The following is a 23,396-nucleotide window of genomic DNA, read 5'->3' on the forward strand; positions in this document are numbered from 1 at the left end:
GAACGCATGTGTGCCCGCCGCGCGCGTGTGTGGAAACAGTCGAACATCAACATTGACCTCAATAGGCACTTATCTCATCGGAACGGGAAAAGCGAAACATAAATAGTTCGAAAATAAAATGGAAAACACGACAAAAAAAAAAATGGGAAAATGATAAAGTACTGCCGCCCGATAGAATTGTATGTTGATTGGAGTGATTAAAATTTATCCCCTTTGATACTGCTGTCGGTGTCCGTTTCGTTTTCCCCCAAAAAACTGCCTTGCATTGTAGTTCAGAATCGTTCGGATGGAATTGAAAAAATCATAATTTTATAGAACAAAATGAGAATTAAATTTACACGTTCTGCGCACCGTGATTGGCCATACATTCACCATAGTCGCTTCCATGCATACACACACACACACACACACACACACACACACACACACACACACACACACACACACACACGCACACAATTACAACCGCCACGAGCGATTTATTGATTTGAACAATGGGTAAATATCGTTCAAAGCGTTTTTGCGACTTCTGCCATTCGTTCACAAATTTATTGCATTCGATGGATTGGCATGTTGTTGAGGAGAAGGCGGGGGGCTTTTCCTCCCCCACCCGGCAGGGAAATCGTTATTGTATGCTGTTATCTTGAGCACTGCATCTGTGACCGCACCCGTCGTCCCACTGTGGTTGCCTCAAAGTAAACCCCTTTTCCGCCCGCTCTCACCTTGCATTGTTGTTTGGACAGGCTTGCATTTTTATGTGTAGTACGCCGGGTCTCCGGCGCCGGCTTGAAATGCACGGCGCAACAGGATTAAGTGAGCTTGGGCAGGTCGAAAATTATTGGCCAGATTTTCGCCATCAGTTTGTGTGTGTGTGTGCAAAGCGAGCGCGCGCGCAAGCGTCCATGCCAGGAAATAAATGGCCCAACCCATCGCCGGCCGATCTGGTTCAGTCCAGCCCGGGACCTGCCCGGGCATCTGGGGAGGAGTCGCCGAGTCGCGGGACAAAACAATAATAATAATTCAGTACCGATTCGATTTATGGGCCTATTTAAAATTAAATATTGCACCCGATACGCGAGGCGATGTGTCGTGTCTCGGGGTTTGATCGTGCGTTGTGTACGTCGCCCTGTGTATCGTAGGGATCTCGGTGCAGTTGAACGCTTTTTTGACAAGCTTAGCGTGTGTTTGAATCTGGTCGATTGGGTGGTTAGTAAAAATGAAAAATGTCTCGTTTTTCCACGCTTTCCGTCCCGTTCGTTGGAGCTGATTTGATCGCTCAATTTAATCCTCCATTGAGCCTTTGTACAGCGAGCGATCTTTCCGGCGGGGGGTTTTCTCGATGCGTTTGTTGTGTGCTGCTACTGCTGCTTCCGCCATCGCTCGTGCACGATAAGCTCTTTTACCATGCATAAAATATGTCAAAACCACCCGAAGGACTCATGCATCAAAGATGGGATGCTGGGTGCCGTGTGCTGCTGATGGGGGCCGTCGGGCGCCGCGGTTCAATTATGCCACCTGTGGTGGTGAGTCATGCTGACTGAGGCAAATTGAAAACTTCACCCACTCGTGGTTCTCTGGTGCGCCCGGCGTGCTAGCGCCGGTCGGTTGCCGAGCGATTGCTTGCGCGGGGCTTTGCGGTTGTTCCGTTTGCGAATTGTGCTGTGTTTCAGCTCGCGCGTGTGACGGTTACATTAACATGATTTTAATGAAAGAGTCATTTTCTGTCAGTTGAGTTTCTGTCCTTTTTTGCCGGAAACATTTCACTCACGAATCGAACCGCCCAAAGGAAGGTTCAGGCTCGGTAAAAGAACAGCCAAGTCATCCCTCTCATGCTTCGGGAAAAGGGAAATGATTAAAAAATACGGTTGATTAGGTAGCGCGAGAGAAAGAGGCAAGCTAATGTCTGGAGGGAAAAATCAATCTCGTGTTCTACCTTCTTGTCCGGAAGCAGGACGACACCGGAACATTTGCGGAGAGCTCTGGGACGGGGTAAATCAAATTAAAATCAATCACGACAAATCGAAACCGCAAAAGTAAACGAAACAAACAGCCCTCCGGGCGGACGGGCTCCGGATCCATTTCGGTGCCGGATGATACTGGCCGGGACGATGATGAGATCTGCGCCGACCCTCCCAGCAGGCGAAGAAGGAGCAGCAGCCACAGCAACAGCAACAACAGCAAAATAAATAATAAAACCCCGCCAGCAAGGACAATCGATCGGTCGCGAAATTTGTTACCGGCCCCGAAGGCCACGGATGGTAGTAGGCTGGCGAAGGAATATCGTAAAACAATACACCTAGTTCGGTGCGAAGCAAGAAACGAACCCCGACCGACGAAACGGAAACAGCAAGCCTCCACACACGAAATGGCACAACGAATCCTCCGTTCATTAATTTTCTGGTTTCTGGTAAGAGAAAAGGGCAACGCTGGTTTGCTTTCTTCGGCCCGGCTGCTGCTGGGCTGGGGTGCCACTGTCGATGGCCTTCGGGGCCGGGAAGTTTTTCGGCTCGGTTCGATTGTAAATTAAATTCAAAAGTTTTGCAACCGTGCTGTGTGTGAGTGTGGGGCGCCACCAAATGGCATGTGCTCTGTGTGCCCTTTTGTTGCTAGACGGTGGCAAAGAATCGCGGTGGAGGTGGAAACAGCTCCAGATCGACAAAAAAGAAATCGCGTCCGACGTGTTTCCGATAGGAGCCGCAGTCGCTATACTTCGCTTGATTGTTCTTATTTATTTGCACACGATTTGATGTTGTTTGATTCTTTTCATTTTGATTTTGCCGAATTTGAGATCCAGAGGCACATAAAAAGGGGCGAATTGGCTTCCCCCTTGTTTTTACTGCCGAACACTATTTGATGGTTTTCAGTGGGAGCTGCTGCTGCACCTTGGAGAATTTATGTCCGCGCCTTATAAATTGGAAACAGACGAACGGCTTTCATTCTGCTCCGCCGTAAGATGGAAACAAAAGACCAATGGCTACTGAGTTGTGGTATGTTGGCGTTTAATTAGCGACAGGCATTTCCCCCAACACAATTCAAGGCTTTACGGCTGCTGTGACAGAGGTGAAATGGTAATAAATCACACTCACAAAAAAGAAAGATCCCTCCAGAGACGATTGTACTTTGATCGGTGGACGGAGTACCGACAGCGCAGTACTTATCACCTTTAGCATTATCCTGCCTAGTGCCCTGTATGGTTTTGACTGGTACAATTGTCAATTGTGAATCGGTCGACTGTCAATTAGGCAGTTTGGCGTTTGTTGTCGTCGCGAGTTCATTAATTATAGCTAATTAAGAGACGTAATTGAATCATTAGTGTTCGACGCTGCTGGGCGATTCGATTTGGTTAACCGGTCGCAAGCGATTGGGGAACAATCCCCGCCCTCCAGCGCGTTTCTCACTGTGTGCCTGCATGGGACAGGCTTTGGTGCAATTGCAATAATGTAATTACTGTCAGCAATGCGTGTGTATGTGTGTCGTCGGGCACGAGCTTTATTGGTGTCTCGGCGGGCCTGCTGCTGCTACACAGGACCACGTGTGTGGATGATTTTGTGCGGGTCACGTGTTGCATTGAAACACAATTGATGCGTGCATCGCGGGGAAATGGGAAAATGTGTCCGAAAGCGTGTCATTTGGAAGGACTGCTTTTTTTAAAGCCCACTCATGAGCAGCATGACAACATGGTTTGCATATTTCACATCTTTACGCACATTGTGCACGCACTGGGGCGTGTGCTTGATGTGCTGCTGCTGCTGCTACTAATAAAGTCATGTCGATGTTGTCGCTTTTGTGTCACTCGCGATGCGTGAATGAACTCGCCTCAATGCTCTCCTCGGAGTAATGCAATCACCATGCCATCCCATCCAAATGCACAAGATTATGCGGTGGAAGAAGAAAGAACAAAACGTAGGAGATTGGAATGTGTCGGTAGCATTTCCGAATTAAATCGAGCACGAATTCGGCCTGATTAACTCATGCTAGATAAATCAACTGATTTGTGTGGTTGTTTATGGTTATATATCGGTGGCCGGCCCTATCCGTTTGACACCGGGTCGCATTGTATTTGGTGCCGGGAGAATGTGTTCCGCAGCGCCAGGGCGTTGTGAGATGGACAGCATAACAATGATCATAAATTTAGTTCACTTTCCCAGGACCACCCGCTGCTGAACTGTCGGTGGATTCCGACGAACCCATCAGTGTTGTGTGCGAATGTTCATTCACATGCAGGCGATGTTTAATGGAACTTAAAATAATCCTTTGGTTTGGTATTTGACAGAGAAGAGAGGTGGTTTGGGTTACGAGTCCCGAATTCTTGGTCGATGATGCATAGATAACAAGGTTCGAAGTTATGATGGTAGTGCGTGGTGGTGGTGGTGGTGGTGCTGCTGCTGCTGCTGTTTGACATGACTTAGACCACACGAACGGCATACCGTACCAGTTTACCAATGCATTATAGATTAGAAAGTAATCAATTTGTAGGTAGCAGAGCTCCATGTCGTCTAGAGCACGATGGGTTGGAATTCTTGGCATCAGCTACCAGCAACCGTGGTCTAGACGTGGCGCGCTACCTGGCTGGTTACAAATTTATGGCTTGTTTTTGGCACGCCCGGGCGAACCGGTGCTTCGATAGCGGACTGTTGCCCACAGGAGCAAATTGGCATCTTGAGCAGATTCTATTGACAAACTTTCACTGCTCCATCGTTCTCGGTCATGGGTGTGTCCCTTCTCTCCCATACATGTCATTGAACCCCCGTGTACACTGGATACGTTGTGCAAATGTCACATCAAACTTCGGACTCTGTTCGATGTTGTTTTGAGGAGCTCAGGTCAACCTTTCCGTCACTTGTTATCCCTCCCCAACAAGGATCGGGGAGAAACGAGCGTGAGTGTGCGGCAGAAGTGTTTTGTAACAGTGGTGAGAATTTTGAAGTGGTCTGTAAATATTGATTCGCCATGTTTTTAAGAGCATCAGGTAAGGGTGAATTCACAATGTTGGCAAAATAAACGGTGTACCACCCATTCGGAAGCCGTCCTTTGAAGATGGCCCGAAGGTGTCGAGGGACAAACTATGCGTGTTCAGTTTCAGTCAGTAAGGATACTGTGAGAACTGTTTGGACTGGCCATTCGAGCGGGGCTAGTGGACTTTGCCGGGAAAAATGAAGCGAGTTCAGTCAGCCCAGCAAAGGTGTTACCAGAGCAAGATAATCTGTTCCACCGGAACGTCCCACTGGATCGTGATCGAATGGCGAATAATAATACCGCGTAACCATTAACGGCGCAACGAAATGATTTGAAACCTTTTCAGGCAGAAGCGCGCCCTGTCTATAGCAGCTCACACAACAGCTCTTGCGCCACAATGGCTTCGAGCTGCGTGTTTAATCGTTTTGTTGCCGATGGCTAATGATGGTGTTTGAGTGGGCGATTGTGCTGATTCGATCGGCCGAGCCTTGGCGCATTGATGTTTACCCAACGGGTGGTCACTTTTATGTTTCAGCCAAAGAACTTGGCACGTTAATGGGAGTTTGTTTCCTCCCTTTTTTTAACAATCATTCTCGCGCGTGTCATAAGGGAAGGGGCTGGGCATTCTCTACCCATCCTCGTAAATAATCGTCACAATCATCAATGGACACAGCGTGATGAAGGTCATAAAAGAGCTGGCTGGTTTTTTTTTGGCTAATCTATTCAACCGGAATATTTGGCGTATCTCGCACAACCTGTTAGAGGACAGCGGTTTGTTGAGTTGCGAATAAATTGTGTGACCTTCTGGCGGCTCAGAACCTGTTTTACAATGTGTCGTTGTGTGTGTCGGGTGGTTTCGTCTTCGTTCGTGAACGTTATAGGCTTCCGGTTCGCGGTGGAATGTGTAGCTCACACTGTGTTGGCTTCATAATTTAGAATAAACATTTTTCAGATTTTAAAGCCAATCTTCCTCGGTTGGAAATGCAAATACACTCCGGCCACTCTGACTGTGGTGTGGTTACTGTGGAGAAATCACGCCACGTCGCTGCGCCGCTCCGGAAAGGAATAATCGCCAAGAAAGCTTTGCATACTGAATGCCATCTCATAAGCGCTGGCTTGGCCGCGTCGGACGAGAGGCTGGGCTATGGCTGGGCAACATGACATGATTTTTGGCACCGACTGCCGTCGCCAACGGATCGTCGCTGTCGTCGTAGTGGCCTCAGTCCACAAAAAGCGGCCCAAATCCCGTTGTTGAACAGAGCGGCGGTCGGAGATGCAAATGAAAAATCGATATCGCACTTTTCTTCCGCAAGATTTGCTCCAGGGCAAGTGGAGACCTTCCGTCGATGGTGCGATAGTGGAGCAAGGAATAAAGAGAGATAGAGGGATGGGAAGTGATCATGAGGGGGTATGTTGGGGGGAAAATGGCACGTTGCACTTTTGCCAGTCAGTCAGGTTTGGGTTGGTGTGTGGTTTTTTTCGTGTGTGTGTGTGTCACTCCAGGCTCGGCGTTCGATTTTATTGGCAGGTTGCGGTAGTATGATCGGCCGAAGCGCTCCTGACGGATGAACCTTACGGCCCGGGGGTTGGCTTTCGATCGGTAAACCGAACAATTGTGTGCTGGCAAATTTGAGTTTTTCCTGCCGGTTCCACCAACACCACCAGCAGACCAGTGGAACATCCGTCCATTCAGTTCAGCCTCCGATGGTCAGTAAATTGATTACACTCTCCCTCGGTGCAATGTGTGCTGCTGAAAATCAATACGGACATCGGGACACCGGGAGGCGCTGCTCCACCTGTCACACCTGATGGTCAGGTGTCAGGAAGTCGGGTCGCAAAATGATTGACCTCGGAAGCTGATGGGAGAGAGAGTGTGAAACGTTGGGCGACATTTCGGCAGCCTTTCGTAAAATGCTTTTTATGAATATTAATTGAGCGACGACAGTGCATCGTGAACATGTTGGCACGGTGTCTACCCTGGAGGGGAGGACCGATGATGTTGTAGGAAGGTGTGTAAAAAAGGAAATCGCTGCAACTGGAATTCCATGATGGAAATAAATGCTAATGACAGGTCAGAGCGTAGACGTACTAGCCCTAGCCAGCAGTGAGTGCACGTTATGGCAGGCGTCAGCAGTTTTTGCAGCTCTTTCCATGAACGGATTGTGTGGAATTTGTGTGTCCCGTTTGGAGACCTGCCAGCAGCGTGCACTGATGCATTGGTGTTGCGCGAATGTTTTAGAATTGAAGCGAAAAATGGTTTGTTAACTTGTTAGGTCTAATGTGATAGGAACTCTTGGGACGTCGTTTTTATTGCTGGACTGTTTCTCAGCCAATGTAAAGCCAACATAGCAACTATTTTCCGCTACAGTTAAAAAAAAGGTTAGGGATGAGGTAGATACCGGGATACAAGAGATACGGGGAATGACTGGACGATTTTTAACTGGCCATTCCATTCATCGAATGACCAGCGTGTAAAGTGTCACCATTTTGGCTCTCATTTAACGCCCTATTCAGTGTGGCGCGCGGGTTAAACCCGGACTAGAATTGAAGCCTTAATTGTACGTATTCACACACCCTAGCTTGACTGGGGGTTGTTGCGTCTGTGTGTTGGTGTGATCCATAGGTCCATTCGGCCATGTTATGTTTTTCCCCTGTCGATAGAATACTTTTACTTCCAGTACGGCCCGGTACGTTGCGATTAGCAGTGAGATAGCGTTTCCCAATCGTATCTCGTTCGCGCTAGACACGGCGAGTTTGGAAAGGAAGAGAGAGGAAACCCTCCACCCCGATGGATAGTAAGATAAATCTGCCTGACAAATGCCGCCTGCACATTGACAGACGCCCGCTTTGTCAATCTTAGTTTGTGCTAGGTATGTGTCTCGATTCTGCGACATTCGGTTGTCATCGTCTGGAAGGGTAGAAATGAACAAACGAGCACAGAATGATGGATGAAACCGTTTTAAACCAATACATCGAGCTGTGCACACCAACTCCCCAAAGTTGATGTGTGACAATTATATGCTGAATACTGGAGAGCGAGAATACTGGTGGAAATATTGAGCTAGGTTGGACCGTATACCTTCCATTGCATTGCAAAACTGTCTCCAACCATCCAAATATGTTACACATTATCTATGCTTGGGGAAAATTGTTCATTGCGCGTGGCTGGGAAGCAATTTTAAAACCATCGATGCAGAATCCACCAGCAATGTGCGGTAAAGCTCTTTCAAATGGCGCGCGTGCAGTAGCGTGGAGTAGGTAGGAGCACCATAGAGAGCAACGAATGCGGAATCTTGTTATGCAAATATTTCATCCGTGATAAGAGTGAAAAATGAAAGCTGCTCCAAGAAGGTGGATGGTGAAACACGAAAACATACACACAGCTCCCCCGAGCCTCCCCCAAGAGCGCATGTATCGTATCGGCAAGTGGATCAAAATTCATCGATGATAACGAAAGCTATCGAATGCATGCGCCTCATTAGTTTTCCAGCAGTGCAGTGGAAGTACTGTCTCCATCGTGAATGGTCTATACATGTGTGTGTGTGAGACACAGCGATCCGTTTCTTCATCATTACGCCATGAGTTTATTGCAAAGTACAGAAGTCGTATTCAGTTTTGCCAGCCCTCTGCGCGTGCTTTACGTGGGCAGAGATGGATCAATTAAAATGAATAAAACATAATATTTATTGGAACCGGCCAACCAACCTGCTCATGGCCCGGCAGCATCAGCTTTCGGGGCAGTATAATTGAGACGAATTTTCGCCGTACGACCTGCTCGTTGTGTGTTGTGGTTATTATTTGCCACTAGCTCCGGCGGATTGGCATGTTGATCGGATCGGAAATGCAATCCCACCACCGAATGCAGCGATTTTACCGAATATTCTGTGTATGTGTGTGTGTGTTGTTTTGAATGGTTTAACCGCAAGGACGGTAAGGATCGCATCCGGCTGAAGCGACAGAGAGAGCTTTCCTCGTCCATCGAATTTCGGCTAAGCAATTATCATTCGTCGTGGTTTCCCCGGATAGTACCGATCTGTGAAGGTTTTGTTTTTTGTTTTGTTTTTCCTCGAACCCCGAACCTCGGCACAGGAAGCTGGCAATGGAATGGGCGAGATCCTCATCATCATCCCGATGGTTATGGTCGGTCATGTATATCCACGGCACTGACAGCGGCATTTGGTCCGGTGTCCAGGATGTCCCACGGGAAATGGCGCGATAGGTGAACGGGGCGAGAGATGTACGTCAAGAACATACACATGTTTTCCCATCCAAAGCCCCTTCTGATTGGTGCGGTATCGGGGTGTGTATCGTTCTGCTCCAGATCCGGCGCGGTGTGCGGTCAGGCATGAGACATCCGAGAAGGCACGGACGGATCCAGCCGGCAGAGTGCAAAAATGGCAATGCATTGCAATGCACTTTGCACTGGCCGCACAACGCCGTTTTACGTGCAAAATAGGTGAGGCGGAGCTTTTCGGGGTGCAGCGAACAACGCGAACAAAAAAAAAAAACAGGACTATCGCTCGTTCACGCTCCTCCCGCCACGGTCCAGTTGGTCACGGTCGGTACAGCCATGCTTGATATGCATGGCGATGCTGGCGATGGAGGCGGCAGAGATGATTGGCCGAGGAGGCGGTGCTCGCGACGTGGTTCCGGTGTTGATTGTATGTGTGTGCCGGAAATCGAGCTACTCGTTTCCGAGTAACGTGCCGAAGGCTCTGATGACGGTGCTGGGCCAAGTTTCGTGATCCTTCAGTGTTTGAGTGTTCGGGGGCAGGGATTTTTTAAATGCGGAAATCGCACGGAAAGGCAGGAAGCGGTTCGACACGGCACTGATAAATGAGGAGACAATAGCGGAAGCTTGGAAAAAGTATGATGAAAATTAAGCAGCGCCACTCGTAGCAGTAGCAGCAGCAGCAGCAGTGCTTTCGTCCCTGTTCCTGTCGTTCCTGCGGTTTCATTGCCCGTTCGTTCGTTCGACGAAATAGGGAAGCTGGAGCAAGTTTAGCCCCGCGGACGTCTGTGGTACAGTTTTATCCATTTTCCGACCGATTTCATACGTCCTTCCGGCTTAGGGGGGAGGCGGTTTCGAGTAGCTTCACCACTCTACCTGCATTGGAAGCACCGGGAATGTGGCGAGTCGGAAGCTCTGGCAAGGATTTGGCCGCGAGCTGGCAGTATTCAATGAATTCAGCATTAAAACAATTCACATCGGGATCGAATGGAATCGAATTTGGCAGCAGAAGTTTCGGGAAAGTTTTTTTTTTTGCTCTACTCCCACCGGCTCTCCGTTTTCCAAATCCACTTTTGCGATCTAGGTGAGTGGCCGTTCTACATGTGTGTGTGTGTGTGTGTGTGTGTGACCATTGGCCACATTTCAAATGCTGATTTTGTACCGGACAGCTAGAGCTACCGAAACCGAAACAAGCGACGCGCGCTCGCTCACTGTACTGTATCGTATTCGGGCTATGTGGCTAAATGTTACCCCATTCACATTGCACCATTCAACGTGATTGGGGGTAGGTCAGGGATGTAGCAACGAGGGAAGGGGGAAATATTTCCTAACCATCCATCTGCACAGGGAAAACGGGGAAAAGTGGTTGCGAGTGTGGTTGGAAGGGCTTGGTTCCCGGAATTCGCTTATAAAAGCGACCGCGACCGTATGTGTGGTGTGGGTAGCTTCGTTTTGGCAAATGGCGGGCAGGTTAATCTGACATCTGAGCAAGGAGAGCGTATGGGCGTGGGGGACTGGGGTGGCATTTCGCGTGGAATCTGCAACGTGCTGAAGATGGTATTCTCCTCTCCCTCATTCTGCACTTGCAGCATGCATTTTTCGCCCGCATATATACTGCCGCTGGTTCGTGTGGCTCACACGTGTGGTGCTCGGGTGGTTTGGAGCCTTCTGTGGAGCCTTCTGATCAGATGCCAAAAATATTGCGCGCCCACCGCCTCCAGAAAGTTGCAGTGAGCGGAATGAGCGGAAGAAGAAAATGCATTGCCAATTGGAGAGAGGAGGTGGAAATAAAGCGCGGACGGAATTTAGCACAAACAACACAGTAGCAGCATCCCTTTCAGGATGCAAGCATGTTTTGAAGTGGCCCAAATGTCAGCGACGGGCAAAGGGACTTTGGTGTGTTGTGTGTGTGTGTACGTGTGGAGGGTTAGTGCAAAGTTTCGAAGGTTTAAAGTGATCCTTCCGAACGTTTTGGGGCAAAGAATAACACCGACCGAATTTTTCACGCGGGGAAAGACAGGGAAAAGGGGATGTGCCGTCTCCGGTATGATCGTTTTTGGAAGCGAAAGCACTTTTTCGGGCATCTTCGTTGCCGTCTGGCAGCCGTCTAGCTGCTGGAGGTTGTTGGTCGCACTTTGAAGAGCTCAATATTTGGCCCTGCTTCCGAGGAAGTTAACCTTTTTTCGCTTTGTGTGTAGCCTGCTCTGTGGAAATGGTGGCAGCAGTTTTTTTTGTTGGTCTGTGTGCAAAACGTTTTTCTTTTCCAATCGTTCCTTAATTCGGCATCGTTTGGAGTTTGGTGTGCGAGAGCAACGCAAACCTTAACCTGCCCGAAACGGCCAGCAAGATACCCCAGCAGCATAGCTACCGGCAACAGTAGGCGGTGATAGTGGAATGTTGTTGTTCTTTTTGCCACGAATGTTTGTTTATCGACCGTGCTAATGTGTGTGTGTGTGTGGATGTGGTCGTTGGGGGTTTTTTGTTTTTGTAAAACGGCATCGAAATTGGTGATGCAATTTTGACGACCGACCACCCGAACGGTTGACCGACTTTGGGTTTGAATATTTAAATCGTCTCCCACCGTTGCTTGCCGGCTTGATGGGATAGTATGGTTATCCCTCCTTGCTTTAGAGCTGTGGAGAAAGGAGAAAAAGATAGTGACAAACAGAGGGACAGAGAAGGAGAGAGAGAGAGAGAGACAGATGAGTATGCTTTGTTGTAAGCGAAAACCATAGGAAGGAAGTTTTCTGCTGCATAATTCATGCAGTTAGTGAAATTTTAAAATTCCATTTAGAAATTTTAGGACACCTGTTGGGAGATCGAACCACTCCCAGCACGTTTGGTTGAGTTGATGGAGGAGAATGTTTATTGTACTGGGTTTGTTTTGGTAGCTTTTTCCTGTGTTGATCGGCAGTTTGATATAGTTTTGATTTATGCACATAACAAGCGTTTTAAAACAGTTTTTCTTTTGTTTCTACTTCACAGGTAAGTGAAATGAACTATGCTGTGTGTCATGAATGCATCGTAGAGAGTAAGTATTTGCTGAAGGACTGAGGAAATGGTTGGAAACCTTTCTGGCGTACCGTAGATCACAAACATAATCACTTTTTCGTATAAACGTCTAGTCCCTTATACATAGCACGAAAGAAAACACGAACGAAAAGTAAAGAATCGTTTGGAAAATCGACCCATCCCAAAGCATTTAATGAACCTCTGAACTAGCAGTATCACTTCACTAGTGTTGCTTATCGTGGGAGTAGTGGCAGATAAATCAACGTAAGAAAGGATAAGTTAGAAACCGTTCAAAGCTTATCGGTCGCCAGCAAACGGCATTAAAAACAGGGATGAAGCCTCCGTAGTACCGTACGCTCTCGTTTGCTGCAGAAGGTCGGAAAGCGCGCTCAGGCATGATACTGACACAAATTGAAGGAAAATGTGTTGCACATTCTGCTGACGTGCTGCAAAGCGGTGCGCGTGCTGAAGCACATATTTTATCCCACTATTTATGTATTTTCTATGCACGGGACGCATGCTCGGACGGGAAAAATGCAATTTGAAATGCATTATATCGTGATGGTTTAGCAGCACGCGGGCACGGGAGCCTGCTGGGCTACTCTTAATCCTCTCAACCCCCGTGGCCAGGAGGGCGCGCGTGATCGTGTGCTTTGCATCGGACCAAGAAAGTCACGCTCGGTACATTTTGGGGCTGGACGTGGACCAGAGGGTATAGGAAGTGGACTCGGGACTTCCGCCCTGAGACACGGTGTACTTTCAGGAGCACGGCCATCGACCACCAGTTGAATGTGCTGGCGATTCATCTTTCGCGAACGCAGGAAATTACGCTTTTATGAGGATTGATAGTGGCAAAGACTACCGAACGCGATTCTAAACCGAAGAAGTTGCTCTCTCTCTTCCTCTCAAGGGAATAAGGCTTAGGGGGGCCTTCGAGAAAAGATTGTCCGCTCCTACGGCTAGCTCCTGTGTGAATAAATCACCCCATCAGCAACAGCGTCGGCATCGGAAGCATTAGCCACGGCGGTAATGTCGTTATCGATAACGTTCCGTCACGGAATGTTGGTCTCCTTCGAGCGGCAAGAAGAAGAGTGAGACAAAACGCACTCCCCCCCTCTCGCTGTAGCTGTTATTATATGGCCAATTTTTGTCTTTACCGAATAATGAAAGGAGGGGAGGGATTAACACGCCTTCAACAGGATTTCTATTTCCGTTGGCATGCTAATCAGAGTGTGATTCGATTAGGCTGTGCACGACGAAGCGCCATTCACAGGGATCGGGCTAGACAACGTTAGATCAGAGCACGACCAGAGCTGATTGCTTGTTTCCGGACGCTTCGAACAGAAAGATAGGGGGAGAGCGATGAAGGGTGTTGCGTTCTTTGAGTGATGAATTTTTAATTCCCAATTGACAAGATGATGAAAAATCCGTTGCCGTGTGGCAGTGCGAAGCAGCAGTGTTCGCCGTCGCTTAATGGTTTCGGTTTTAATCGACCTGTAGAATAATAATAATTTGCATTATTTAAGCATATTGTGCATACTGTAGCAGCAGCTCCTTTAGAAAATGACCCAAAAAACCGAGCCCCCATCTAGGTTGTGCAGCGTTTGCTTTTTGCCGAATGTTGCCGGACCGGGGAAAGGCAAACCCGTTTCGTAGGCAAGCAAGCGAAACGGAAAATCTAATGGAAATCATCATGAATATATAACGAGGCAAAATGACTAAAATTTTAAGATACCTGTACCCGTGCCATTGGAGGAACGCATAATGAATTGGGAAGAAAAGCCCTTCGCTCAATACTTCCCAGCGCAATCGTTCACGTTTCATGTCACATGAGGTATTCGGATTCGTTTTACGTATTTATGTGTGATTTTTGAGTAAATTCAACGAAGCAGCAGTCCCAGGGGCGATTTCATAATGTTGCATTGCGATGCGATGAGGTGCGGTGCCGGAAAATTTCGGACGGCTTTGGGTACCTGTGCTCCACATCCGGCATGTGCACTCGCCAACATGGCCAGCAGCCTTCCGAAAAGCACACCGATAGCAGCGACACATCTTTCTGATGAGGTAGTCTTATATGTGTATATCCATTAAAATGTGGTACACTTTCAAAGTTTAATGAAGCAGAGAGTGGTGTAGTATCGTACTCAAGGCGCGCTCAGTCAACGTTATGCTAGTTGCCGGATCACCGAAGAATAGGCAACGGAGGGTTTTGGGGGTGTTTTGAAGGTGTTCCAATACGGAAAGCGGACTTTGGCATGATGCTCCAGGCATCATCTTCTATGATAGGCAAGGATTTCCGTAGAATGAATGAGCAGATCGGAATTGCCTGGTATCCCCCCTGTACCTGTACGAATGTCGAAAGAAACCACTATTGGGGTTCGTATGCGATACAGGCTTTTGATTGCCGGGTTCCCCAGTGCATGGAAGTGTTTCTGGAAAATTAAATGCAGATGCAATTATTCGCCAATGGCTCGCAATGCTGCCAGCCAGACGAGGTCAGAACTACTCTCCCCTTTTTGCTGAAAATTTCCATGACGAAAGGCAGCTGTGTGATTCGTCAGATTGATTAATTCAATTAAAGCTACGGGGTACCGTGCGCTTGGGATTGGGAGAAGCGGTAATAAAAATCCAGGATTTGTTGAGTCCATTATACTCCATTGGCTCCCCCAGGAGGGCGGTGCACCGATGTGGTTGTCGCATGAGAAAGGATCGTGCAGTTTCGGAGCCATTGCGTGCAAAGAAGTACCACAATGGGTAGTAATCATGAAACGCAATCAGAGAAAAGGAGAATTATCAAAATCTACCCCTGTGAAGGATTGGCAGCATGTACAGCATGCTTCCATGTTAACTGCATCATGGAATGAATCATTGTCATTAGTTAATTATCGAATGTGTTTTACTCGATTTCTTTTCGGTCTCATGCTATTGCCAGTGGTGGTAACACTGCCAAACACTAAACAACCTTGCACTTCAAGTACATTTATATGAGCAGGTGTGTTCTCCGTTGATAAGGCTCTTGAAAAATCGATCAAACCATTAATCGTTCGAAGGTGTTGGATAGCATACTTTTAGGCTGCAAATCGTGTGTTTGTTGAATTGGAAAAATTGCTCCAAAGCAGCCCACGTTCAGCTGTGTCGCTGTCATTGTCAAAAAGTACGCTACAAAAGTAAATACTGTCAAGATCAACACAAACATTCACAGTCACATACCAATCAATGGCATTGTTCAAAATATGAATGTTACAAAAAGATAAAATTCCTGCTAAACCTATGTAGATGAATATTTAAAATGTTGTATATACCACTGGATCATTTGTTTTCATAATAAGCAGTAGTACTATATAGTATGCTTCATACTCTTTTCTCCTTTGTAATAGAAGTGTGGTGTTTGTTCAATCATTCGCCGTACCAAATGTTCCATTCTACACAGCAAATGCCTTAATTTGGCAAAATGACTTGCCGAAGTCATGAGGATGGACAAATATCCGGCAGAGTTGTTTGCAAAAATGGCAGTACGTACCTATACAATTGATTTGGTTTTGCAAGTTTGCACAATATGAGCTATTGTGCGTAGAAGGTGTTAACATGAAAGATGTTGCTTGACATATAAATAGAGAGATGTTTCGCGAATTTGCTATTTCGGAAGAAGAGGTGGAGGTATCGCAATGAGAGAAACATTCGCCACAGTCGTGACACTTTTAGCCCTTACCGGACACCTGTGTAGCGGGGCTGGACTCGCGATTGGTAAAGTCACGGTAGGTCCGGTCACTGTTGGACCGGTAACGGTAACAGTGGCGCCTGTCACCGTCCCGTCGGTAACTGTTGGACCTATTTCCGTGTCCGTCGCACCTATTACGGTTCCACCCGTAACTGTCTCGATACCGGCAGTGACAGTACCTCCTGTAACAGTTCCATCACTCGCGGTTACCGTACCAACCTTGGGAGTTACAGTTCCAACGCTGGGCGTTACAGTTCCGACGTTGGGAGTAACAGTGCCCACGCTCGGCGTCACAGTGCCATCTGCCATCCCCATACTTGGCTCGGTGGCAGGTCTACTGACCACTACAACGACTGCTGCACCAACCACGACCACAACAAAAGCACCTGACAGTACCGTCAGTTTCAACATCGGTGGCAGTGAGTTTGGCACCAAAGGAGCAGCGACTTTCCCTTAGGGAGGTTCGTTTTCATTTAACTTGATGCGCATTTGTATTTCAGGCATTCTCACTGTTGTTGCATCTGACGTAGCAACAATTCAGGCTGTAATTGCTGCCTTACAAGCGGCTGCTGTAACTACTACAGTTGCACCCACAACAACAACAACCACAGCCGTTCCAACTACAACAACGACTACAGCTGCGCTAACGACCACGACTGCGGCCACGACCACAACGGCAGCAGCCACAACAACAACCTTCACTGCCGCAGCAACTACCACAACTGCTGCAGCAGCCACAACAACGACCACGACCACGACCACTACCGTAGCTCCTACAACTCAGGCGTCAGGATCTATTTCGATCTCTATCACGATCAATTACAATGGGTCTAACGTTGTTGTGGTAGCTAACAATGCTTCACTGCTCACACTGCTTACACAGCTGCTTAATCAACTGTCCTCTACCACAACAACTGTCGCAGCAGCGAGTAGTTCAACATCTTCCACCACGACAACGACCACCACAACGACGGCAGCTGCACCGACGACAACTCGTCGCGGAGGTGGTTGCCATAGACACGATCACAGCCACGAGCATTTCGGCTTCGGATTTGGTGGAAGAATCGGTATCGGTGGTCCTGGCGGTGTCCTGAGCATTGGCGGAGGAATACGCATTGGAAGGCCACCGGTCGCTCCTCCTGCTCCGCTCATCACATCCGCTCCAATAGTACCGTTCGCTCCGGTTGTTAACCCTATTGGTCTCGTTGCCCGACCCGTGCTGACTGCTGCTGGGCGCATTGTGAATGGAATAGGGCAAGGCCTTAGCAATATAGCAGGTGGAATTGCAAATGCGGCTGGTGCAGGACTTTCTGCGGGGGTAGGTGTGGGCGGTGGTTTTGGCATTGGTTTGGGCGGCAGAGGTAGTGTAGCGTTGATGGGTTAGGGAACTGGGAATAAAACTACAATAAAGATATACACTTGAATGGTAACTATTGTGCGTATAGTGTTTCACAGATACAAGAAGAATCACTTTCTCTATACTGTGAGAAAAAAAACGTTCTTCCGACCTTCAGGGCTTGTCAGTGTCAACGTGCGTTTCATGAATAGTTAACATTCATAAGCAGTGACCACAAGAACAAGGTGCTGATTGATAGATTGATTTGTATTTTCGAACCATAGTCGTAGTTTTCACACACGTGTGTAGACTTAATTTGCCATTTTTTTTTGTTTGCTCAATGTTCCATTGGCCTTAACGAATAATTAGTCAAATTTGTGAAAAGTTTCGATGCATGTAATCTATCTCAGATTGAGCGTTTTAAAATATTAACATCCAAGTTTCGGTGCTAGTTTATTTCTGAATATGGCCAAACATATTAGTTGGTAGTTAGTGCATGTCAAAGTCACTTTCGTCGATAGCGAACTTAAATTAAACATTTTAGCATTTAAAAATTAAAATGCAGCATTCAATGCTACATTTCATCGGCGAGACTTATAAATTTACACCAATAAAAGCATCCATTTGAGTTGTACTACTGGAATCGGTGGAAAATTGACTCCAAGTGGAAAGATTGTCTGTTAGTCGTTGTTAGCCGTCGTCCAAACAATTCCCACTATCAGAGCTTCACAATAAGATTTGATTGTATGTTGCTGAAATAGCCGCAACAGCAAGCAAAAGCTGTCCCCCAACTCAGTATAATGCAGTTTTTATTTTTATTATTTACAAGTCTAAAAGAACGTCGGAGCCAAGCTCTTTGAGCATCAAAGAAAGCAATTATACGCCAGCGGTTGACTTGTACAGCTGTGTTCAAATATTTTGGTGAAAGTGGTCTTGAAAATGAACAATTCCATGGTTTATAGTCCGTCTGTACTTTATTTGCCTTACAGAAATTGCGTATTTGCAAAAAAGACTTGCAACAGATGATTTGGAACTGAAGATCAATTTTGTACTGTTCAATGTACTATGAACGGTAAAGAATCAGTTCTTTTCAGTATTTTCCACCATAGACTTTGGCCCATCAGCGGTGTGTGAAAATGTTGTTTGTTTTGTAAATTGTTTGCAAAAATATACGCCTGGCGGTTATTTTGCGCAAATTTCCTATATAAAGCTTGCGGGCTATAATTCGGTTGTAGCATTCATATCTTCTGCCACACTTGAAGAGAGAATGAAGACAAACATTTTATTAACTTTAACTGTGGCAGCATGTCTGCTTATCAGTCAAGTGCAGGCCCAAGCTACTGTAGCCATAAATGTTGGTGGAGGTAAGCATTTGCGTTGTTTGAATTTCTAGACATCATGAATCGTTTACTGCATACGATATTTCTGATTCTTTGCTGTAGGTACTATCACAGTCGCTTCGAGCGATATTAACACCATTTTGGCAATAGTAGCAGCTTTGCAGTCTACAACCACCACTGCAGCTGCGACAACGACGACAGCAGGGGCGGTGACTACAACGACTACGGTCGCTCCAACAACTACAACGACTACGGCCGCTCCGACAACTACAACGACTACGGCCGCTCCGACAACTACAACAACTACAGCTGCCCCAACGACTACTACTACAACGGCCGCACCGACTACTACTACAACTACGGCCGCCCCAACGACTACTACTACAACGGCCGCACCGACAACAACAACTACTACTGCCGCACCGACAACAACAACTACTACTGCCGCACCGACAACAACTACTACTCCCGCCCCAACAACGACTACTACAACTGCCGCTCCGACGACGACTACTACCACTGCGGCTCCGACGACAACAACTACTACTGCCGCACCAACAACGACTACTACAACTGCAGCTCCGACGACGACTACTACCACTGCGGCTCCGACGACGACTACTACCACTGCAGCTGCGACAACAACAACGGCTGCCACAACAACTACAACAGCTGCTCCTATTAGTGTAGTTGTCACTGTCAACGGATCCAGCGTTACTGTGTCCTCCTCCAACAATTCTTTGGTGAATACTGTTCTTCAAATTATTGCTAGCCTTACGGCAACAACCACTACGGCAGCGGCTACAACTACTACTACAACGGCGGCGACCACAACGACTACGAGTGCTACAACTACAACAGCAGCGGCCACAACAACTACCACGACAGCTGCTGCCACGACGACCACTACCACTGCAGCTCCAACCACCACTACAACTACTACTGTTGCTCCAACAACCACAACAACCGCTGCGCCAACGACTACGACGACTACTACAGTTGCTCCAACTACCACCACCACAACTCTAGCTAGTACTACTCCCACAACCAGAAGACCGTGCGGTACACGTTTGCCAATCGGTTTGGGAGGTGGTTTTGGAATCATAGGAGGCCTGGGTCCGCTTGGCTTTGGTGTGGGTCTCCGAGGAGGTATTGGAGGTAGATTGGGAGCTCCACAAGTAGGAGGATTCGGAATTCTACCAGCCGTAGGTCAGGTTGTGCGCACGGGACTTGGCGTGGTTGGCTCGGCCGCTAATTTGGCTGGGAATGTAGTTGGAGCCGTCGGTAATGCAGCAGGTGGATTGCTTGGAGGTTTAAGCAATGCTGCCGCTGGAATTGGATCTGGTCTCAACGCCGGGCTCAGCGGAGGTATTGGAGCAAGAGTAGGAAGTGGATTTGGTGGAAGTCTGCAAGCTGGCGGTGACTTTGGAGGTAATCTGCAGGCTGGCAGTGGTTTTGGAGGCAGTTTCCGTACTGGATTCCGCGCCGGTCTTATGGGCTGATAGACGGTGCTGATATAATGTGTACTGTTACTATTAGCTAATATGTTAAGATCAAAAATAAAGAATCTATGCAACAAATATGTACTGTATTTTCAACTCATGAAATATCTTCCGTTTTGTCAGAAATAGCATCACATACAACGTTTTGAACAGATTTGTTGATATATTGCAACATATATTTTAAATGTGCTCTATTCCAGCATAACAAAAGCATGGGTGGAGCATAAGCTCATTGACTAGTACAATACTTCTTTATTGAGTTTGATAAGCTTCCTTTGTATATAGTACGGTTTATAGCTCTGTGAATGTATGTGAATGTGATTATTTACATAAAATTAAAGTGCTTCAGTTCTAGAAAAATCTTTGCAAACATATAACTTGTTTTGCTGTCCAGATCGTCGACGACGAAACAAAGAAAGAGTCTTTTGAAGCCTAAACAGATCTTTGCACGACAGAAAGAACAACCTATTTACCGCCAGAGCTATTGACGTGTTCGGATTGTAGAACTATACTTGTGGTTCATTAGACTATAATAACTTTTCATTCATTTATGCGGTGTACCATATATTGGCTCGTGCGAAACAGCGAGACAATGCAAACTCTTATATTGGGATACGTCTGCAGACAGTGCCCTTACCACGGGAGATGTAGGTGATACGCGCACCCGCACATGTGGTCTGAACTAGATGTATATAAAGCATGTGCAAGTCCTTCAATCTTCAGAACCTATCCTTCGATAGCTGCCGTGTAGTGATCAAAATGAAGAACTATTTGGCTTCTCTGGTACTCGCCGTGTGTTTACTCACCGGCCCAGTTGCTAGTCAGTCGGCAACGGTATCGATCAATATTGGAGGAAGTGAGTGCAATAAGGAAGAGTGCAAAATGTGGTCAAACGATCGGAAAAATAATAATTTTACTTTGAATTAACCCCATCGCAGGTGTTATCACTTTAGCGTCGTCGGACTTGTCGACGATATTGGCTATTGTAGCAGCGTTGCAAACATCAACCACAACAACTGCAGCAACGACAACTGCTGCCGCTACTACAACCGTTGCCACCACTGCTGCTACTACAGCAGCTACGACCACTACGACGGCAGCCACTACCGCTGCCACGACCACTACGACAGCTGCCACTACCGCTGCCACGACCACTACGACAGCTGCCACTACCGCTGCTACGACCACTACGACGGCTGCCACTACCGCTGCTACCACTGCGGCCACTACAGCAGCTACGACCACTACGACTGCTGCAACTACTGCAGCAACCACTGCGGCTACTACCGCTGCTACGACTACAACGACAGCTGCAACTACTGCAGCCACCACTGCGGCTACTACTGCTGCTACGACTACAACGACAGCTGCAACTACCGCTGCCACCACTGCTGCTACTACAGCAGCTACCACAACTACGACCGCTGCAACTACTGCTGCCACTACCGCTGCTACTACAGCAGCTACCACCACTACGACGGCTGCCACCACTGCGGCCACCACTGCCGCTACTACAGCAGCAACTACCACTACGACAGCTGCAACTACCGCTGCCACCACTGCTGCTACTACAGCAGCTACGACCACTACGACAGCTGCAACTACTGCTGCCACCACTGCTGCCACAACCGCTGCAACCACAACTACAACTACAGTAGCCCCGACCACTACGACCACTACAGCTGCTCCGACTACTACGACCACCACTGCTGCACCGACTACCACAACCACTACTGCTGCTACGACCACCACAGCGGCCCCTAGTGTGACTATAACTCTTACTCTCAACGGAAATACGATCACCATTGTGGCTTCCGATTCGAGCTTGGTGAATTTGTTGACACAAATTTTGACTAGTTTGACAGCAACGACTACTACTGTTGCCCCGACTACCACAACAACTACTGCTGCCCCGACTACCACGACCACTACTGCTGCCCCGACTACTACGACCACTACTGTTGCCCCAACTACCACGACCACTACTGTTGCACCTACCACTACCACCATTGCTATCAGCACGACAACACGTAAATGTGGTGTTGGCATTGGAATCGGAGGTGGAATTAACATTGGAGGACTGGGAGGAATCGGAGGAAGCATTGGTATTGGTGCCGGTCTAGGTGGTATCGGAGCTGGAATAAATGTGGGTGGAGGTTTGGGAGGACTCGGTGCCGGATTTGGTGCTGGAATCAATCTTGGTGGAGCAGGAACCGGACTCAATGTAGGTACTGGAATTCGTCCGATCGGATCTCTTCTCGGAACGGTGATCAATACCGCTGGCAATGTAGCCGGTACTGCAATTAACACGGCTAGCACTGGAATTCGTCCGATCGGATCGCTGCTCGGAACGGCGATCAACACGGCTGGCAATGTAGCCGGCACTGCAATTAACACGGCTGGTGGTGTGATCAATACGGCTGGCAATTTGGCCGGTACTGCTGTGAATACGGCTGGAAACCTGGCCGGAACTGCGATCAATACGGCCGGTGGCGCAGTGCGGGGAGTCGTTGGAACTGCTACCAATGTGCTCGGTGCTGCCACAAACGTGGTTGGCAATGTTGCCGGAGGACTCTTTGGTGGATTGGCCAGCGGCATTCAGGCTGCATCCAATGTTGGCTCCCGGTTGAACGTCGGAGGAAGTCTAGCCGGTAGTGGCGGACTCCTTGGCAGCAGACTGACTGCAGGCGCCGGTTTTGGATTCGCTGGATAAAAAGCGGCACCCGAACCAAAATCAAACCCCTGTTTACTGACTGAGCTGTTTTCTTTTTCTATCTTTTAAACCTTCAATAAAAACTGATCTATTTTGAGACCAACGGTTTGTTTCTTATCTTGAAACAACGGAAACTAAACACCATAAAAGCAGCTAAGATACGAGAAATTAATATTATGTAAATATTGATCGTGCATGATCGTCAAACCAGTTTGGCAACACGTTCGGTGCGACTCCATTCCCGTAAGGGCATTTGTTTAATGAGATCTCATCTTCGATAGCTTTATCGTAGCTTTCAATCTTCAACTGCTGTCCAACCAAAGCGAACGACCATCGGTTGTGATGTAATGCGTCACCAGGTGTCCCGCGGTTGGCAAGAAACCGTGAAATCTTGATAACTTGTAATGTTTTACATCTGCTTGAAATCAATTAGCCATTACAACGATTTCGGTCTCCACTGTTTTTGGTAAACAAATGATGCGTTATGGAAGTTGTGAAACCGTTTAAACGAAAGGTGCCATCGGTTCAATCAACCGTTAACTTGTAAATCACTATTGCCCAATCTACTCTGGAGTAGATTTCGCTTTG

At 47.7% G+C, this 23,396-nt stretch overlaps 4 protein-coding genes across 7 annotated transcripts in view; all 4 read left to right on the forward strand.

Moving 5' to 3' along the window:
• Positions 1-23,396, forward strand: part of LOC121588578 — a 74,053-nt gene that overhangs the window by 6,636 nt on the left and 44,021 nt on the right. The gene's annotated exons all lie outside the window — the stretch shown is intronic.
• LOC121588574 (cell wall protein DAN4-like) lies at positions 15,850-17,347 on the forward strand. The gene is made up of 2 exons (XM_041906647.1): positions 15,850-16,336; positions 16,418-17,347. Exons 1-2 carry the CDS (start codon positions 15,865-15,867, stop codon positions 17,299-17,301), a joined length of 1,356 nt encoding a protein of 451 aa, XP_041762581.1. The 5' UTR covers positions 15,850-15,864; the 3' UTR covers positions 17,302-17,347.
• On the forward strand, positions 18,489-20,175 carry LOC121588572 (cell wall protein DAN4-like). Its single transcript, XM_041906643.1, has 2 exons — positions 18,489-18,617; positions 18,696-20,175. The coding sequence occupies exons 1-2, from the start codon at positions 18,521-18,523 to the stop codon at positions 20,093-20,095; spliced, it is 1,497 nt and encodes a 498-aa protein (XP_041762577.1). The 5' UTR covers positions 18,489-18,520; the 3' UTR covers positions 20,096-20,175.
• LOC121588570 (mucin-5AC-like) lies at positions 20,780-22,911 on the forward strand. Its single transcript, XM_041906641.1, has 2 exons — positions 20,780-20,951; positions 21,034-22,911. Exons 1-2 carry the CDS (start codon positions 20,795-20,797, stop codon positions 22,806-22,808), a joined length of 1,932 nt encoding a protein of 643 aa, XP_041762575.1. The 5' UTR covers positions 20,780-20,794; the 3' UTR covers positions 22,809-22,911.

This window comes from Anopheles merus, chromosome 2R, assembly GCF_017562075.2.
Source record: "Anopheles merus strain MAF chromosome 2R, AmerM5.1, whole genome shotgun sequence".
Lineage (NCBI taxonomy): Eukaryota > Metazoa > Arthropoda > Insecta > Diptera > Culicidae > Anopheles > Anopheles merus.

Bases quoted from the DNA above. Each gene is read 5' to 3' on its own strand.
- LOC121588574 (XM_041906647.1), top strand. From the start codon at position 15,865: ATGAGAGAAACATTCGCCACAGTCGTGACACTTTTAGCCCTTACCGGA. The intron at 16,337-16,417 runs GTGAGTTTGGCA...TTTGTATTTCAG, and splicing joins CAGTTTCAACATCGGTGGCA to GCATTCTCACTGTTGTTGCA.
- LOC121588572 (XM_041906643.1), top strand. From the start codon at position 18,521: ATGAAGACAAACATTTTATTAACTTTAACTGTGGCAGCATGTCTGCTT. The intron at 18,618-18,695 runs GTAAGCATTTGC...TCTTTGCTGTAG, and splicing joins AGCCATAAATGTTGGTGGAG to GTACTATCACAGTCGCTTCG.
- LOC121588570 (XM_041906641.1), top strand. From the start codon at position 20,795: ATGTGCAAGTCCTTCAATCTTCAGAACCTATCCTTCGATAGCTGCCGT. The intron at 20,952-21,033 runs GTGAGTGCAATA...ACCCCATCGCAG, and splicing joins ATCGATCAATATTGGAGGAA to GTGTTATCACTTTAGCGTCG.